The sequence below is a fragment of the Bufo bufo genome, chromosome 4 (genome assembly GCF_905171765.1).
Source record: "Bufo bufo chromosome 4, aBufBuf1.1, whole genome shotgun sequence".
Classification (NCBI taxonomy): Eukaryota; Metazoa; Chordata; class Amphibia; order Anura; family Bufonidae; genus Bufo; species Bufo bufo.
In genome coordinates this window covers 6,299,241-6,319,405 of record NC_053392.1, presented here as the reverse complement: position 1 = coordinate 6,319,405, position 20,165 = coordinate 6,299,241, and the positions used below count along the sequence as shown (strand labels likewise).

General features: G+C 44.6%; 1 protein-coding gene across 1 annotated transcript in view; it reads left to right on the top strand.

The window, feature by feature from the left end:
- LOC120997653 (zinc finger protein OZF-like) overlaps nt 1-10,834 on the top strand; it is an 18,789-nt gene extending 7,955 nt beyond the window's left edge. Inside the window, exons 2-4 of the mRNA XM_040427846.1 lie at nt 9,102-9,721; nt 10,058-10,274; nt 10,359-10,834. Of these exons, the coding sequence (XP_040283780.1) occupies nt 9,102-9,721; nt 10,058-10,274; nt 10,359-10,834 (1,313 nt within the window). The remainder of the gene's footprint in view (nt 1-9,101; nt 9,722-10,057; nt 10,275-10,358) is intronic.
- The last annotated feature ends 9,331 nt before the right edge of the window (nt 10,835-20,165 follow it).

Genomic DNA, 20,165 nt, shown 5'->3' with positions numbered 1-20,165 from the left:
AAGCCGGCGCGTGCTGCTACATCCGGTCTCTGGAATGCAGCGCGGGCCGGCTCGGATAGGCGCATGCGCGGACGGCATATCCGGACGCCGTTTGCTTTCTACAATTACTCCACGTGTACATTATGGGAGGTTTCTTCATGCGCCCCTCTGCTCCTCTTTGCTAAAGAGGTGGCCACCGCCCCCTCTTTCCATCTGGGACCAGGACGCAGGTAAAACGCATTATCATTTGATTACTGAGTACATATACACCTGATGATTGGCTACTAGGAATCAGGCACTCCTGAGGAAGCCAGCAAGTCTGGCGATACGCGTTGGGCTTTTCTTCTGACCGCCACACATGCCCCCCATCATGCCATTTTTATGATAAGTATTTGATTCTTATTTATTGTTGATGGATTTCATGCACCTTATATTGTTACATGCTGATGGATGTGGGGGTCTGTATATGAATTTGTGGTGACTCAGATGGGTATGTGCCGATATACGGCTTACACGGCCCAGATTTGTTGTAATACAACGATTTTAACTTATTTTATGTTGTGTCTGTTGCCTTCAATAAATTTGTAATTTTGTAGATGTGCGGCTCCTGTCTCGGTATTCGTTTTCTTTTTTGATACATTGTGCATTATATACCGTGGGCCGGCACTCTCCTTTTTATCTTTTGGATGTGCCCCTATCTTTTTTGATTGCAAAGTATACATACATTTGAGAGGTTTATGTATATTTTTTACCCTACACCTTTCCTTCTGAGCTGTTCTAGTCCCTCCTTCCATTCCTCCCCCAGTCCCACTACCTGCCCCCGGTCTCTATCTGCCCTATCTTCCCCTTCTATAGTGTAATTACCCTCCCCCCCCAGTCCCTAGTTTAAACACTCCTCCAACCTTCTAGCCATCTTCTTCCCCAACACAGCTGCCCCCTCCCCCATTGAGGTGCAAGCCGTCCCTATGATAGAGCTGTAGGTGATAGAGAAGTTGGCCCAGTTCTCCAGGAACCCAAACCCCTCCTTCCTGCACCAGTTCTGGAGCCACTTGTTAATTTCCCTAATCTCCCGCTGCCTTTCTTGTGTGGCCCGTGGTACAGGTAGTATTTCGGAAAATACTACCCTTTGAGGTCCCTTGCCCTAAGCTTTTGACCTAAATCCCTGAAAATCATTTTTAAGGACTCTCCACCTTCCCCTAACTTTGTCATTGGTTCCGATATGGACCATGACCGCTGGATTCTTCTCCAGCCCCCTCCAGTAATCTGTCCAACCCGATCCGCGATTCTTGTGTCGAACTCTAGCGCCAGGAAGACAGCACACTGTTCGGCGATCACGGTCTTTGTGACAGATTTCCCCTATCTGTTCCCCTAATAATGGAGTCTCCCACTACCAGCACCTGTCTGGCCTGCCCTGCTCTCCTGGTCCCCTGATTACTGGAGCTGACATTCCCTGATGGCAGAGGAAGTGTCCGGCTGCGGCAGTGCCGTCCTGGACTGATATGCCCCTCATCTGCCAAACGTGCAAACTTGTTGGGGTGTGTCAGATCAGGGCTAGCCTCCCTGGCACTCTTCCCTCTACCCGCTTTCTAACTGTTACCAGCTAGCTACCTCACTTTCCTCAGCCCTCCCTCTCTGTTTACCATCCCCCCTCATTCTACCCCATAGAGCGCTTGCTCGCTGAGAAGCAAACTCTTTTTGCAAATTGTCAATGCCTCTCAGTGCTGCAACTTGCCCGTTTAGAGCCTGGATTAGCGATTCCAAACGGGTAATTTGCTCACATCTTGAACAAAGAAATACACCCTCGAAGGGCTGTTCCAGGACTGCAGACATCATGCAAGATGTGCACTGGACGGCGCTGTCAATTGTGCAACACATACTGAATGGGGATTACACCACAAAAGCAAAAAAATACAATAAATGTAGTAATAAGAAAACAGGCTAATTGCAGTCCCCACTGAAGTCCTGAATCTAAAGTCACTTAATCTAAAGTCACCACACTTACGCAACCACACACTTAATCAACCACACGTCCGCGGTCAAACTCGCGTTATATATCTCTTATATTAATATAAATGCAGCTCACTACGCCATCTGGTTTGTTTCCCCTCTGGACTCAAAAAGGCTGTGCTGCTCTTTACTGCTGAGTTATTATAGTCTCCTCTAATTAGATAGCCACAACCCTATTGCTCACCTGTGCAACCCCGCAACCACATTAATCAACCACGCGTCGCGGTCAAACTCGCGTTATATATCTCCCTTATATAATATAAATGCAGCTCACTACACCAGCCTGGTCTGTTTCCCCTCTGGACTCATCCACAAACAAATAAGCCTTTACATTCAGCAAGATACAAAATAAATTCTGCTCAGCTGAGCACTAACTAAACATAAAATTACCCTTTCTATACGGGCGGCTAACTACCAGCCACACGACACAATTCAAAATAAACTCAGTGTCCTTTTTGTTGCCTTTAGCAGACTTCAGCCAGCCAATGGTGAAAGCCAGTCAGTTCAAACCCAGTCCCCACCCAGACATGCCACCATAGTGCAAACCTTCATAGCCCAGAAATGAGCTGAGCTCCATCACCTGGCTCAGAGCTCTATATGAAACCTGTTTGGACAGGAAGGGAATGGGGAGCCCCCGCTACCAACTGCATCCTCATTCCATTAAAATCCAGGCCCGACAACACCATTTACCAAAGTCCTCAGCAAACTATGTTTTGCTAAGGCAGACCATCTTTTCCTGGATTTCTGATATCTCACCAGGTTTCTAGTTGAGATATCCACCTCCTGTAGCGTAGTACATAGTATATGAAATAAACCTAGGCGAAATATAACGATTCTCTACTACTTTTCCAGTCACACTCTCACACTAAGCTAAGCAAGTTTTAAGCAAAAAATATCTATTTCCTCATTTCCCTGGTTCTCTTCTGGCCCTTTTTGTTTACTTGCAACAACAACCATCTGTGCCCCTCCCCCTGTAGTGCTAAGGGAGTGAATACAAGTACTGCTGTCTGCTGGCGGGGAGACTCAGCAGCATATTGTATGTGTAGGACTACAAGTCCAGCTGTACAATGGACACTTCCCTATACATCACAGGATCTTCCCCCTACCTGCAATGCTCTGCAGAACTTCTCTATCAGCTCCTGTGCGCAGCATTTGTCTCCTCACTGCCTGCAGCTACACAGTAAACACTTGTCTGTGCAGCTGAAGGGAGTTAAAAATCCTGGGAGAGAGCAATAAGCAGCAGCCGCAGTGCAGGGGGGCGTGGCCAGCACAGTGAAGTCTCGTGTACAGATCTCTCGGGCTTGTGCACGAACATTATCAGAGCAGGAGAGAAGCTGACATCATAGTCCATGTGACCCCTCAGTGAAATCTGAGAACTAGCCACTGGAGATAAAGGGAGTTAATGGAAAGCTGTTACATTTGCCTAGTTAGAAAGATATGCACAAAAAATATCTCGGACAACCCCTTTAACCCCTTAAGGCCACTTTCACTCACCTAAAGAATTATTAGGAACACCTGTTCTATTTCTCATTAATGCAATTATCTAGTCAACCAATCACATGGCAGTTGCTTCGATGCATTTAGGGGGGTGGTCCTGGTCAAGACAATCTCTGAACTTCAAACTGAATGTCAGAAGGGGAAAGAAAGGTGATTTAAGCAATTTTGAGCGTGGCTGGTTGATGGTTGCCATACGGGCCGGTCTGAGTATTTCACCAATCTGCTCAGTTACTGGGATTTTCACGCACAACCATTTCTAGGGTTTACAAAGAATGGGTGTGAAAAGGGAAAAACATCCAGTATGCGGCAGTACTGTGGGCGAAAATGCCTTGTGGATGCTAGAGGTCAGAGGAGAATGGGCCCGACTGATTCAAGCTGATAGAAGAGCAACGTTGACTGAATAAACCAACTCGTTACAACCGAGGTCTGCAGCAAAGCATTTGTGAAGCCACAACCGCACAACCCTTGAGGCGGATGGCTACAACAGCAGAAGACCCCACCGGGTACCACTCATCTCCACTACAATAGGAAAAAGAGGCTACAATCTGCACAAGCTCACAAAATTGGACTGTTGAAGACTGGAAAAATGTTGCCTGGTCTGATGAGTCTCGATTTCTGTTGAGACATTCAAATGGTTAGAGTCCGAATTTGGCGTAAACCGAATGAGAACATGTATCCATCATGCTTTGTACCACTGTGCAGGGTGGTGGTGGTGGTGTAATGGTGTGGGGGATGTTTTCTGGGCACACTTTAGGCCCCTTAGTGCCAATTGGGCATCGTTTTAAATGCCCCGGGCTACCTGAGCATTGTTTCTGACCATGTCCATCCCTTCATGACACCATGTACCCATCTCTGATGGCTATTCCAGCAGGATAATGCACCATGTCACAAAGCTCGAATCCTTTCAAATTGGTTTCTTGAACATGACAATGAGTTCACTGTACTAAATCGCCCCCACAGTCACCAGATCTCAAACCCAATAGAGCATCTTTGGGATGTGGTGGAACGGGAGCTTCGTGCCCTGGATGTGCATCCCTCAAATCTCCATCAACTGCAAGATGCTATCCTATCAATATGGGCCAACATTTCTAAAGAATGCTATCAGCACCTTGTGGAATCAATGCCACGTATAATTAAGGCAGTTCTGAAGGCAAAAGGGGGTCCAACACCATATTGTATGGTGTTCCTAATAATTCTTTAGGTGAGTGTATTTCCCCTTGAGGACCAGGCCATTTTTTGAAATCTGACCAGTGTCACTTTATGTGGTGATAACTTTAAAACGCTTCTACTTATCAAAGCTATTCTGAGATAGTTTTTTCGTCAATATTGTACCTTCATAACACTGGTAAACTGGAGTCAAAAAATGTAATTTTTATTTATAAAAAAATACAACATTTTCCAACAAATTTGGGAAAAATTTGCAATTTTCCAAGTTTCAATTTCTCTACTTCTATAATACCCCAGTAATACCTCCAAAAATGTTATTTGTTTACATTCCCCATATGTTTACTTCATGTTTGGATCATTTTGGAATTGCCATTTTATTTTTTGGGGACGTTACAAGGCTTAGAAGTTTTAGATGCAAATCTTGAAATTTTCAATTTTTTTTTTAAAAACCCACTTTTCAGGGACAGTTCAGGTCTGAAGTCACTTTGTGAGGCTTACATACTAGAAACACCCAAAAAGCGACCTCATTCTAGAACCTACACCCCTCAAGGTATTAAAACTGATTTACAAACCTCATTAACCCTTTAGGTTTTCCTCAAGTGTTGATGGCAAATGGAGATGAAATTTCAGAATTTAAATTTTTTGCCAAATTTTCAATTTTAATCCATGTTTTTCCACTAACAAGCAAGGGTTAACAGCCAAACAAAAATATATTTATTGCCCTCACTCTGCGGTTTACAGAAACACCCGATATGTGGTCGTATACCACTGTACGGCCCCACGTCAGGGCGTAGGACAAAGGGAGCGCCGTGTGGTCTTTGGAAGGCAGATTTCGCTGGACTGGTTTATTTACACCATGTCCCATTTGAAGCCCCCTGATGCACCCCTAGAGTAGAAACTCCAAAAACGTGACCTCATTTTGGAAACTACAGGATAAGTTGGCAGTTTTTTTGGTACTATTTTAGGGTACATATGATTTTTGGTTGCTCTATATTACACTTTTTGTGAAGCAAAGTAACAAAATAGAAAATCTGAAATTTCATCTCCATTTGCCATTGACTCTTGTGGAACACTTAAAGGGTTAACAAAGTTTGTAAAATCAGTTTTGAATACCTTGAGGGGTGTAGTTTCTTAAATGGGGTCACTTTTTGGAGTTTCTACTCTAGGGGTGCATCAGGGGGGCTTCAAATGGGAATGTGTCAAAAAACAAGTCCAGCAAAATCTGCCTTCCCAAAATCCATATGGCATTCCTTTCCTTTGCGCCCCCCTGCCGTGTGCCCGTACAGCTGTTTACGACCACATATGGAGTGTCTCTGTAAACTAAGAATCAGGGCCATAAATAATGAGTTTTGTTTGGCTGTTAACCCTAGCTTCTATTACGGGAATAAATGGATTAAATTGAAAATTTGCCCTAAAATACCTGTTTTGGCACGTTTTTATTTTTTATTATTTACAACGTTCATCTGACATATTAGATCATGTGCTATTTTTATAGAGCAGGTTGTTATGGACGCAGGGATACCTAATATGGTTTACTTTTTTTAATTTATTTAAGTTTTACCACTATCATTTTTGAAACAAAATGAAACATTTGTGTCTCCATAGTCTAAGAGCCCTATTTTTTTATTTTCTTTTGGGCAATTGTCTTAGTTAGAGTCTCATTTTTTTGCAGGATGAGATGACTGTTTTAATGGTTGATTTTGGGTGCATATACCTTTTTGATCGCTTGCTATTACACTTTTTGTGATGTAAGGTGACAAAATTATGGCTTTTTTTACACCATTTTTATTTTTACGTAGTTCACCTGAGGGGTTAGATCATGTGATATTTTTATAGTGCAGGTTTTTACAGACACGGCAAATACCTAAATATGTGTACTTTTTTTTTTTTAATTAAGGTTTTACACAATAATATCATTTTTGAAACCAAAAAAACTTGTTTTAGTGTCTCCATAGTCTGAGAGCCATAGGTTTTTTTTTTTTTTTTTTGGGCCATTGTCTCATGTAGGGGCAAATTTTTTGCAGGATGAGGCGACTGTTTGAATAGTACTATTTTTGGCGTACATACCACTTTTTTTTATCACTTTTACTACCTTTTTTGGGGAAGTAAGGTGGGCAAAATTTCAATTTCATCATAGTTTTTTATTTTTTTATGGCGTTCACCGTGTGGAGAATGTAACATGGACCGTTTTATAGGATCAGGTTATTACGGACGCGGTGATATATAACTTGTGTAGGGAATTTATTTTTTACATTTTTAATCAGGGATAAATGTTTTTTTTATTCTTTTTACCTCTTTTTTTTTTTTTTTTCACTTTTTCACTTTTTTTTTTTTTACCCAGACCCACTTGGTTCTTGAAGATCCAGTGGGTCTGATGTCTGTATAATACAGTACAGTACACTTATATAGTGTACTGCACTGTATTTCACTTACACTTTGTCTGAACAGATCTCTGCCTTTAGCACAGATCTGTTCAGCACCATGGAAAGCAGGATGCTGAGAAGGCGTCCTGTTGCCATGGGAAACTTCCCCGTCTGCCACAACTGAGCAGACGGGGGAAGGGGAGAGAGGGGGGCTTCCCTCCCTCCTTGACCCCCATCTTGTCCGGAGGCTGCAAAGGCACAGCAGCCCTCCGATGGGAGAGGTAGGGAGCTCCCTCCCCTTCCATACAGCGGTCCCTACGGACCGCCGGCATGGAAGGGTTGAAACGGCTGACATCTGCACAGATGTCAGCCGTTTAAATCAGAGTGTCAGCAATGAGCTGACACTCTGATTCAACCGCTCGGTCATCCTGAGAATAAAGGGGGGGCGGGCGGGCGGAAGATCACGCACCCGCCCCCAGCCGATCTGATATTGGACCCCAGTGTACAAGTGTATAGTAAGGAGCCGTCCCATAGAAATGAATGGGACGGCTTTGGTGTAATTACACCTGCTCACCGCTGCAGATGCAACGGCTAGAAGGTAAACCATGAAGAGGAGGAGGCGCTGGCACAGCGTGCTCCTTCTCTTCAAACAGCTGATCGTCCGGGTGTCGGACCCCAGCCGATCTGATATTGATGACCTATCCTGAGGACAAATATAACTTGGACAACCCCTTTAATGCTGTACAGAGATCCGTCTCTGTACAGCATTAAAATGTACGGCCTCCGATAAGGCGAAGTCAGTTATTTGTGAAGTCTCGCAAGAGTTCATGGAATAACTGCGGCATTTGAAGTGAAAAACGACTTTAAAACTTGGACCCAAACTCTGCTTCAGATCAGATGGTACCAGTCAGAACCAATAGGAGCACAGTGTAATTGTACTAGACTCCAATGCATACATGCCCCAACATGAGCCCTCGCACAGCTCCGTGCATATAATAATTTTATTATAAAAGAATCATAAATAATGGTAAGAATATGCTGATGCAAAGAAAAAAAGTTTTTTTTCCAAAATGTTTCATTCCCCCCCCCCCCAGTATTAAAACAAAAGAAAAACTATACACATTTGATATCATTATAACCGTAGTGACCCGGTGAATGGAAGTAACAGGTCAGTTTTACCTTATAGCAAATGTAAAATTAAAACCCATAACATTTTGTTGAAAATTTATTTAGTTTTTTTTATAATTCCACCCCACCATTTGGAATTTATTTCCCCGCTTCCCACTACATTGTATGCAACCGTACATGGTTCCATTAAAAAGTACAACTTGTCCCGCAACAAAAAGCTTGCATATAGCTATGTGAATGGAAAAATAGAGTTATGGCTTTGGGAAGGCTGGAGTAAAAAAATGAAAATTGAAAATGCCAGAACATTAATGTCCCAGGATTGAGCGGGGGGGGGGGTAGTTACAGTGCAGACCAGAATCTGGGACGTCACTGAAACATGTTAGCTTATGTTCTGATTAGCTTTTTTTTTCCGCCCTGACTTCGGAACACATTCTGTGTCATACTCCAGGCTGATCGATCATCTAGTAGATGATTTATCCGCACACTGTAGCAAGAAAAAAGTGACCTCCTTCCTCCTGTTACAATTTCCTTGCGCAAATTCGCTCCATCGATTTAGGCTAAATCTGCAAGCAGATCCTCAATATGCAAACTGCAGAAACTCAGGAGACTTCCAAGAGTCAGCCTTAAATTTCTACAGCAAATACATTGCAGAGAAAGGAAGAATGTATTCCTCACATTCCTGATGGATCCACTTCTGACTTCTGTATTTTATATTGTATGTGTCTCTCCAGCCTAAGGCCAGATTCACATGAGCTTATTACAGACATATTATCCATCTGTATTGTGCACATGTGTCCCGACCACAGGTTTAGCTGACATCAACTCGCAGCATCATAGATACATGTGCACGTAACATAGATGGATATGTCTGTTACATGTGAATCCAGCCTCATTGGAATGTGATAAATTTATCAAAAAGTTTTAACAATAAATCATAAAATCTATTCTTAATCTTAACAGAAAATCCCTGTGAGAAGCCTGAAGGAAACATCATCATGTTATCTCTAGATTATAAAGAAGATGAAGACATCAGGCAGCGCTCTTCAGAAGAATACTTCATTACCTGTAATGTACATCCAGGACTTCACAATGCAGAGCCATCAAATAATTCCCCCAAGAATGAGGAACTTTCTAATGACCAATCACAGATTATCAACCCAAGTCCAAATCTATCATATAATCATCCTAAACATGAGGAATCTTCTACTGATCAATCACAGATTATTACTCCAAATATAAGGCAGAAACAGAGTAAAATGTTTAATTGTGAGGAACGTGGAAAACAGGTCAGATGTAAGTCAGAGCTTTCTGTACACAGAAGTCGTCACAAAGGAGAGAAGCCGTATTCATGTTCTGAATGTGGAAAATGTTTCATAGAAAAAAAAGGTCTTGCTAAACATCTTAGAATTCACACAGGAAAGAAGCCGTATTCATGTTCAGAATGTGGGAAATGCTTTAACCGAAAATCAAGCCTTGATCTACATAAAAGAATTCACACAGGAGAGAAGCCATATTCATGTTCAGAGTGTGGTAAATGTTTTACAGTTAGATCAAATCTGCTTGTACATCAGAGAATTCACATAGGAGAGAAGCCACATTTATGTTCAGAATGTGGGAAATGCTTTAACCGAAAATCAAGCCTTAATCTACATAAAAGAATTCACACAGGAGAGAAGCCATATTCATGTTCGGAGTGTGGTAAATGTTTTACAGTTAGATCAAATCTGCTTGTACATCAGAGAATTCACATAGGAGAGAAGCCACATTCATGTTCAGAATGTGGGAAATGCTTTAACCAAAAGTCAAGCCTTGATCTACATAAAAGAATTCACACAGGAGAGAAGCCATATTCATGTTCTGAATGTGGAAAATGTTTCATAGAAAAAAAAGATCTTACTAAACATCTCAGAATTCACACAGGAGAGAAGCAATATTCATGTTCAGAATGTGGGAAATATTTTAGAGATAAAAACCATCTTACTACACATCAGAGAAGTCATACAGGAGAGAAACCATTTTCATGTTCAGAATGTGGGAAATGCTTTGCCAGGAAATGCAATCTTTATCAACATAAGAGAATTCACACAGGAGAGAAGCCATATTCATGTTCTGAATGTGGAAATTGTTTCATAGAAAAAAAAGATCTTACTAAACATCTCAGAATTCACACAGGAGAGAAGCCGTATTCATGTTCAGAATGTGGAAAATCTTTCATAGAAAAAAAAGGTCTTGCTAAACATCTCAGAATTCACACAGGAGAGAAGCCATATTCATGTTCAGAATGTGGTAAATGTTTTACAGATAGATTAAATCTGGTTGTACATGAGAGAATTCACACAGGAGAGAAGCCATTTTCATGTTCAGAATGTGGGAAATATTTTAGAGATAAAAACCATCTTACTACACATCAGAGAAATCACACAGGAGAGAAACAATTTTCATGTTCAGAATGTGGGAAAGGCTTTACCCAGAAATCAAGCCTTGATCAACATAAAAGAATTCACACAGGAGAGAAGCCGTATTCATGTTCAGAATGTGGAAAATGTTTCATAGAAAAAAAAAGTCTTACTAAACATCTCAGAATTCACACAGGAGAGAAGCCGTATTCATGTTCAGAATGTGGAAAATGCTTTACCAAGAAATTAAGTCTTGATCGACATAAGAGAACCCACACAGGAGAGAAGACATGTTGATGTTTTGTGTAAGAATAATGTTTTACAAATAAATTAGTCTTTCAAACTTGGAGACATGTGTGTTCATTTTACCTCATTGTGCCAATATTGTATGCGAGTGAGCAACAGAAGTTATGCTTACAAGTCGCTGATAAACCTTTTGTTTCTTTTTTACTTCATTCCAATATGGTACATCATGAGGGACGCTGAGACAGACATCGTTCACACCTCCTCCCCTCCATGCGACGTTTCGGGAGAACACGCCTCCTTACTCATGCGTGTTCTCCCGAAACGTCGCATGGAGGGGAGGTGGGATTTTTATAGCACCAACAGCTGATGCATATATACAAACCACATAGTTTTATACAAAATGCATCGCCATAAATAACTAACACATGAAAGTGATCAATCATATAAATGCACTAAAGCTACATATTTCATTTAACCCTTTAGGTATTAAAGACTGGAGTTTTACTATCCAAAAGGTCTCCCTTTGTAACAATCTCCTACTGTTATCCTCCTCATGGACTCCACTTTTTACCACCTCCAGAATCTGACACCTGATGGGCCCGATCATAAAAATGTTGGGCGACCGTAGTTTCACCTTGTTTTTTCACCTCCACTGTATCCATCTTACTCTCTCTTCTGAGTTCCTTCCTAAGGCTGGACTTATGCTCATTGATTCTGATCCATATAGCCCGAGATGTTTGCCCAACATATCTTACCACATGGGCATTTCAAGCAGTATATGACATTACATGTCTCGTACGTTGCAAAATCCTTAATTTGTATCCTGTCTCCCTGTGGGGTGCACTACAGCGTCATCTTTAATTATAGCTCTACAATTCCCACAGCTCAGACAGGGAAAAGTACCCCTCCTCTGAGTTGCAAGGAAACTCTGTCTTACCATTTTTTTAGGGTGCATGTCACTTCTAATCAGCATGTTATTCAGAGAGGCAAAAAGGGGGTTATCAACAAACATTCTCCCAAATTTTTGATCATGTCTTAGTACCCCCCAATATTTCAGAATAACCTTTTTTATTAGTTTAGAATGTCGATCATATTTGGAAACACAAATTGTTTATTTTGCTTATCCCTCTTTTTAACCTGTCTGATGTCCTGTTTTTTTTTTGTTTTTTTTTTTTACCAACCTCAATTCCAATTTCCATCACCTCTTTCTTATTATAACTAGAGTTGAGCAAACACCTGGATGTTCGGGTTCGGCCGAACTTCGGAAAAAAGTTCAAGTTCGGGACCCGAACTCGAACCGAACTTGACCCCGAACCCCATTGAAGTCAATGGGGACCTGAGCACTAAAATGGCTGTAAAAATGTCATGGAAAGGGCTAGAGGGCTGCAAATGGCGTCAAAATGTGGTTAAGAGCATGGCAAGTGCTCTGCAAACAAATGTGGATAGGGAAATGACTTAAAATAACAAAATACGTAAAAATAAAAAATTATAATCTTGATCTAGGAGGACCAGGTCCATATGGAGAAGGAGGTTGAGGAGGCGGTGGAGGTGGAAGTGGAGGAGGAGGAGGTAGCCTACACTGCTTTTTGGTTTTAAATTTATTTATATTTTTTTAAATTAGGGTACACCCCAAAACATTGGGAAATATAGCCCTCCAGTCGTGCTAAACACACTTTCAGACAATACACTGCCTGCAGGGCAGGCCAGCACCTCCAAGGCGTAAAGGGCAAGCTCAGGCCATGTGCCCAATTTGGAGACCCAGAAGTTGCAGGGGCTGACCCCTGTCAGTTAGTTCGTGTAGGCGTGTGCATACTTACTGCCCCACCCACCATGTCGCACGTCCCCGTGATGTTCACGATCCAATTTGATATCTGCTCTATCAACTTTCGATGTTCTTTTATGCACCTACCATGGTGATTACGGGTGGCGGGGAATCGGGGTTCCAGGCCGGAGAGGGAGCGTGAGAAAAGAGACCAAATTTAAGGAGATAAATTTATTTAAAACATTTGGGATCAAGAAAAAATGTGGAAAAGTTATTGAGGCGCAAATGTGGGACAAATTACAGAAGCCCAAATGTGGGCCAAAAAGTCAAGCGGAATTGTGGGAAAAGCTATTGAGGCGCAAATGTTGGCCAAAAGAGTATAGCGGAAATGTGGACAAAGTATTGAAGCTTAAATGTGGTACAACTTGCTTAAGTTTAAGCATTGAATCAAAGGAGGTGGCGCGCATCAATTAAAGAAGCATTTCAGAAATGTTATTCCCTGTCACCTATGCAGAGCAAGGGTTTATTCACGTCTAAAATTGTATAATGTCAACCCAAGAATGTAACAGAAAAATTACAGAAATTAATTAACCTGTCTACTTGGTAGAGCAGGGGTCTATGACAGAAAACAATTGTTTATTGTCACCCGAAAATGTAAAATAAAAATGATTGAAAGTTAAGCTGTCAATTAGGTAGAGGAGGGGTATATTACACCCAAAAATTGGTGAATTTCACCAGAAAATGTTAATGACAATTTATTTTATTTTTTTTAACTGTCATACTAGGTATAGCAGTGGCACTATACACCCAAAAATTTGTAAATTTTACCCGAAAATGTAAATGACAAAGTAGTGAAATGATATAAAATAAAACTCGTACAAAAAAAAAAATGGATTTAGGAGGTTGAGTTCCATATGGAGTAGGAGTTTGAGGAGGCGGTGGACGTAGCAGAGTAGGTGGAAGCGGCGGTGGAGGAGGACAAGATAGGCAACACAGGTTTTTGGTTTTCATTTTTTAAAATTAAGGTACACTCCAAAAGAGTGAAATATCCAAAATACAAACATGAGCAATTGCGCTGCAGTAAAACAATGGCTGCTTTGTGCCGGTATACATGTGTATTCTGCACATGGTACGGACAAGGCCTGAGGGATCCATGCCTGGTTCATTTTAATGAACGTGAGCTTGTCCACATTGGCTGTGGACAGGCGGCTGCGCTTGTCTGTGATGACGCCTGTAACGGATCCGCTTCCGTTAATGGACGCTTCCTAGCTTGCGCCGAGGACCACAAGCACCGCACTGGACACCACAAACACCGCAGACTCCACAACCGCCGTAGCTTAACTGGAGCCGCGCCGTCTTCCTTTCACCCTGAATGAACCTCCAGCATTCAGGACCGTGTGGGCAAGATCTCTCCTCCAGGGAATATGCAGAGCATAGCAATCCCCAGCGTGATGCAGCAATTCCCTCCAATAACGAGACAAGGCTGCGTTTTGAAGGGTTAGAAAAACATGAACTGAGCATGAACTCTTTATTGAGGGCTACCCGCCCGTATTTATGCAGGTCCCCACAATGCATCATGGTCTCCTCCTCTCTGCCCTAGAGACACCCGAAGTGCAATTCAATTATCTCCTAGGACAAAGGGAGACCACCAATACACATGTGGGAACAATAGGAGAGGAATCCCCACCCGAATACACAAAATCCTCCCTTCTGTCTGGGATATAATTATGGATTAACATAACTATCACAGACAGTAAAAATACAGTTTTTAAACATACACTGTAACTTTAAAACCATACATTCCATCTCCATAAAAATTACATATTTAAACTCTGCATACATCAAACATAAACACTTCCAAAAATCACACAAATCCCTCCAGCGGATCAAAAGTTTAGTGGAAGTCCTTTATGACCGACCGCAAGCACAACTTCCTGCCCAAAACAGTTCCATAGATTTGGGCTGTGCGGTCGGTCAATGCCATGCAGAAAAATGACTAAGTCCCATCTTCGAACGGGACTTAGTCTCTGGAGCTGAAAGTTCAGTATGGCAGAAGGTAAGGGTCAGCGGCGTTCATGTATCCGCGCATCCGATTCCAGCTCCACAGAATCCCCAGCATACACCGCTGACCGCGTTCGGTCCCACCAACAGTCCAGACATGCGGCACAGTTCTGTCACTGTTCCTGAAGGGCAACATGTCCCGGGGCCATAGTCGTAGGGCAGGAGGCTAGCCATAAGTCCTCTACAATGCCCAGTGGCAAATGGCAGTTTGTCACACATCTCCCCTTTGGGGGGAAGACTAACCAGGCACCTGACCTTCTGTCGGTCAGTGCCTCCGTTAGTCGATCCACCAACCCACAGTAACCAGATGCCCGAGTAGCCCACCCACAACAAACAGGTACAAGAGTGACCCACCCACAAGAAACAGTTACTGCACCTGGGTATTTTGCTGTGGTGATGGGGCAACATGCTGTGGGGACTTGAGGGAGGGCAGAGGCCGACTGCACTCTGCCCAGCTGCCAGCTCTTCTGCTGGGGTGCTGAGACCATAGTCCGGCTCAGTAGCCAGAGAAACATGGGAGTCAGCAGGGGTTAACATCGCCTCTGCTAACCCTGAGGCCACGTTAGGAGTTAACTGGGGAGGGGAATTTGTACTTACCCCCTCCTCCTGTTGTCCTGGTGAGGGTAGTGGGGGATCTGGACAGGCTGTCCAGCATCCCGGTAGGTCAGGCGCAGAGACCACGGTCCCATCTGCGCCTTCTGGGCGATTGGTGTCTCCCCTTGTTAGGGTAAGCTGCCGCTGGGGAGAGAGGGTGCTTCGCTCCTCTCCCTGAAACACAGGCTGCCGCTGGGGAGGAAGGACGCCACCTTCAGCTCCCTGGGGTACACACTGCCGCTGGGGGGGAAGGAGGACACCTTCGGCCCCCTGGGGTACACACTGCCGCTGGGGAGGAAGGATGACACCTTCAGCTCCCTGGGGTACACACTGCCGCTGGGGGGGGAAGGACGACACCTTCGGCCCCCTGGGGTACACACTGCCGCTGGGGGGGAAGGACGACACCTTCGGCCCCCTGGGGTACACACTGCCGCTGGGGGGGAAGGACGACACCTTCGGCCCCCTGGGGTACACACTGCCGCTGGGGGGGAAGGACGACACCTTCGGCCCCCTGGGGTACACACTGCCGCTGGGGGGGAAGGACGACACCTTCGGCCCCCTGGGGTACACACTGCCGCTGGGGGGAAGGACGACACCTTCGGCCCCCTGGGGTACACATTGCCGCTGGGGGGGAAGGACGACACCTTCGGCCCCCTGGGGTACACACTGCCGCTGGGGGGGAAGGACGTCACCTTCGCCCCCCTGGGGTACACACTGCCGCTGGGGGGGGAAGGACGACACCTTCGGCCCCCTGGGGTACACACTGCCGCTGGGGGGGAAGGACGACACCTTCGGCCCCCTGTAACTCACGTTTTTGCTGGGGCGCAGGGACGGAATACTTCGCTATCTCTGCCCGATATTCTGCTTCCTGCTGCAGATACTCCGCCAGTTCTCTCCTCACTTCCGGTACAATTTCCTCTGTTAGATGGGGCCCGTAGATAGCCAACCGCCTCTTCAGCATAGCGTCAAACCGTACGTGACTATACCAATACTCCAGTTTTGCTTGGTGTTCCCAGGATGCTGCTCCTCGCACTAGGGAAGCCATCCCACCGCTTGCCACCAATGTAACGGATCCGCTTCCGTTAATGGACGCTTCCTAGCTTGCGCCGAGGACCACAAGCACCGCACTGGACACCACAAGCACCGCAGACTCCACAACCGCCGTAGCTTAACTGGAGCCGCGCCGTCTTCCTTCCACCCTGAATGAACCTCCAGCATTCAGGACCGTGTGGGCAAGATCTCTCCTCCAGGGAATATGCAGAGCATAGCAATCCCCAGCGTGATGCAGCAATTCCCTCCAATAACGAGACAAGGCTGCGTTTTGAAGGGTTAGAAAAACATGAACTGAGCATGAACTCTTTATTGAGGGCTACCCGCCCGTATTTATGCAGGTCCCCACAATGCATCATGGTCTCCTCCTCTCTGCCCTAGAGACACCCGAAGTGCAATTCAATTATCTCCTAGGACAAAGGGAGACCACCAATACACATGTGGGAACAATAGGAGAGGAATCCCCACCCAAATACACAAAATCCTCCCTTCTGTCTGGGATATAATTATGGATTAACATAACTATCACAGACAGTAAAAATACAGTTTTTAAACATACACTGTAACTTTAAAACCATACATTCCATCTCCATAAAAATTACATATTTAAACTCTGCATACATCAAACATAAACACTTCCAAAAATCACACAAATCCCTCCAGCGGATCAAAAGTTTAGTGGAAGTCCTTTATGACCGACCGCAAGCACAACTTCCTGCCCAAAACAGTTCCATAGATTTGGGCTGTGCGGTCGGTCAATTCCATGCAGAAAAATGACTAAGTCCCATCTTCGAACGGGACTTAGTCTCTGGAGCTGAAAGTTCAGTATGGCAGAAGGTAAGGGTCAGCGGCGTTCATGTATCCGCGCATCCGATTCCAGCTCCACAGAATACCCAGCATACACCGCTGACCGCGTTCGGTCCCACAAACAGTCCAGACATGCGGCACAGTTCTGTCACTGTTCCTGAAGGGCAACATGTCCATGTCCCGGGGCCATAGTCGTAGGGCAGGAGGCTAGCCATAAGTCCTCTACAATGCCCAGTGGCAAATGGCAGTTTGTCACAACGCCCCCTGCCGTGCTAAACACACGTTCAGATAATACACTGGCTGCAGGGCAGGCCAGCACCTCCAAGGTGTAAAGGTCAAGCTCAGGCCATGTTCCCAATTTGGAGACCTAGAAGTTGAAGGGGGCAGACCTGTCATTCAGTACGTGTAGGCGTGTGCACACATACTGCTCTACCATGTTGGTGAAATGCTGCCTCCTGCTAAGACGTTCCATATCAACTGGTGGTGCTGGTTGTTGTGGCGTGCTGACAAAGCTTTTCCACATTTCGGCCATGCTAACCCTGCCTTCTGAGGTGCTGGCGGTGCCCCAACTGCGTTGGCGACCTCGTCCTCTGTCTTCGCCTTGTGCTTCCACTGTGCCCCCACTGTCAGGTGGGAATGCCACCAGCAGCGCGTCTACCAGCGTGCGCTTGAACTCACGCATCTTACGATCACGCTCCAGTGAGGGAATTAAGGACGGTGCGTTGTCCTTGTAACGTGGATACAGCAGCGTGGCCACCCAGTAATCAGCACAAGTTAGAATGTGGGCAACTCGGTGGTCGTTGCGGAGACACTGCAGAATGTAATCGCTCATGTGTGCCAGGCTGCCCAGAGGCAACGAAAAGCTGTCCTCTTTGGGAGGTGTATCGTCTGTGTCCTCTGTATCCCCCCATCCATGCACCAGTGATGGCCATGAGCTTGTCTGGGTACCACCCTGCTGTGAACATGGTTCCTCCTCATCCTCCAGAACTGTGCCCTGGCGTGACAATTGTGTACCTTGGGTTTGTGGGTGCAGTAACCCACCCTCGGAGCCACTTGGGAATAACTGTCCGGAAACCCTACGAAATGATCCCTCTTCCTTCTCCTACAAATTCTAACAGTCTATTCAGTAGGACTATAAGCTGTGTATCTACCTGACTTCTCCTCAACGCAACTGATGGTCCCAACTCCATTTATAAGGCAAGAAATCCCGCTTATTAAACCTGACAGGGCACACCTGTGAAGTGAAAACCATTTCAGGGGACTACCTCTTGAAGCTCATCAAGCAGTAATCAAAGCAAAAGGTGGCTACTTTGAAGAACCTAGAATATGACATATTTTCAGTTGTTTCACACTTTTTTGTTATGTATATAATTCCATATGTGTTTATTCATAGTTTTGATGCCTTCAGTGTGAATCTACAATTTTCATAGTCATGAAAATAAAGAAAACTCTTTGAATGAGAAGGTGTGTCCAAACTTTTGGTCTGTACTGTATATTTTTTGACTATATTGGGTATGTTCTCGTTGTTTGTGAACAACATTATAGGTATATGTTCTGGTTAATGTATGTGCCCAGATTTACTATTGTTGTATTGAGGCCTGTTTTGGTTATATCCACACTAGAATCTGGAATCTCATCACGTAGCCAGGTCTCTGATGATCACCTCCGTTCTCTATACACTCGCTGGCTCCTCACAAGAGCTTGCAGTTCATCAGTCTTGTTCCCGAGTGATCTCACATTCCCCATAACTGTTGACGGCACAAACAACTTAAAGTGACGCCCTCTTTTCCCAGCCTTGATGTCACCGCCACTTCTGTGAGAAGTGCAACATCATCCGTGACATTATAAACCGCCATTACCGTCTTGAGCATGGATCCGGTTTCGGCCTTGATTGATCGCATGTAAGGTCTTTCACTGGAGGTTGCAGATCTCCGTAAAACTGTGTCTCAGTTTCAGGTGACCGGTTCTGCTTGCGTTCATGGAGTTTGTTCCGAGCCTAAGATCTCGCTTCCGGATACGTTCTCCGGGGGTAGTGAGAATTTTGTTTGCTTTAGAGAGGCTTGCAAACTCAATTTTCGCCTACTTCCCCATTCCTCTGGTGATGAGGAGCAAAGGGTGGGGATCATCATCTCGCTGCTCAGGGATAACGATCAGTCTTGTGCCTTTTCACTGCCGGTCGGGGCACGGCCCCTCCGATCGGTGGATTAATTTTTTGTAGCCCTGGGGCAGATATATGATGACCCGGATCGTATTGCTCTGGCTGAATCTAAACTGCGTCTTTTATGCCAGGGTAAACAGTCTGCAGAGATATATTGTTCTGAATTTCGGAGATGGGCAGCTGATAATGGTTGGAACAATGCTGCACTCCGAAGTCAATTTTGCCATGGTCTTTCGGAGGGATTGAAAGATGCATTTGCTTTTCATGAGAGACCTGCCTCGTTGGAGTCTGCCATGTCTCTAGCTGTTCGTATTGACAGGCGTCTTAGAGAGAGAGGAGAGACCACTCCTTCCTGTCATATTCAGTCCAAGGACAGTGGGGCTGTCTCATTCAGTGCGCAGGGGCCTCAGTCTTTCTCAATCCCCTCTGAGCAGGAGGCTATGCAGCTGGGTTTGCTTGCCTCTGATAGTAGAGGATTCAGCTCTCAGAGGAGGGTTTGTTTCTGTTGTGGGGGTATAAATCAATTGGCTAATGTTTGCCCCTCTAGGAGATTCAGGGAGTTTTCTGAGGGTAATAAAGAAACAAAAAGAAAAAAACCCTCTAAAAACTTTCCATTTGCTACTATTGGCAAGGTTGATGTGGAAATTGAAGGTTTGCCGTTTGCTTGTAGTTCCCGTTTTCTCCTACCTGCCAGGGTGGCGCTAGACAGCAAGAACATTGTTTGTGAGATTTTTGTAAATAGGAGAGCAGCTGTCAATCTCATTGATAATCAATTTGCAACAACGCATGGTTTCCAGCTATGCACTTTGGAAAAGGATATACCTGTTTTTGCTATCGATTCCGCTCCACTTTCTCAAAAATCGTTAAAGGGCATAGTTTACAATATCCGTTTGACTGTGGGTGATGCTCATGTTGAGGATATGTCATGTTTCGTCCTAAGCGGATTACCT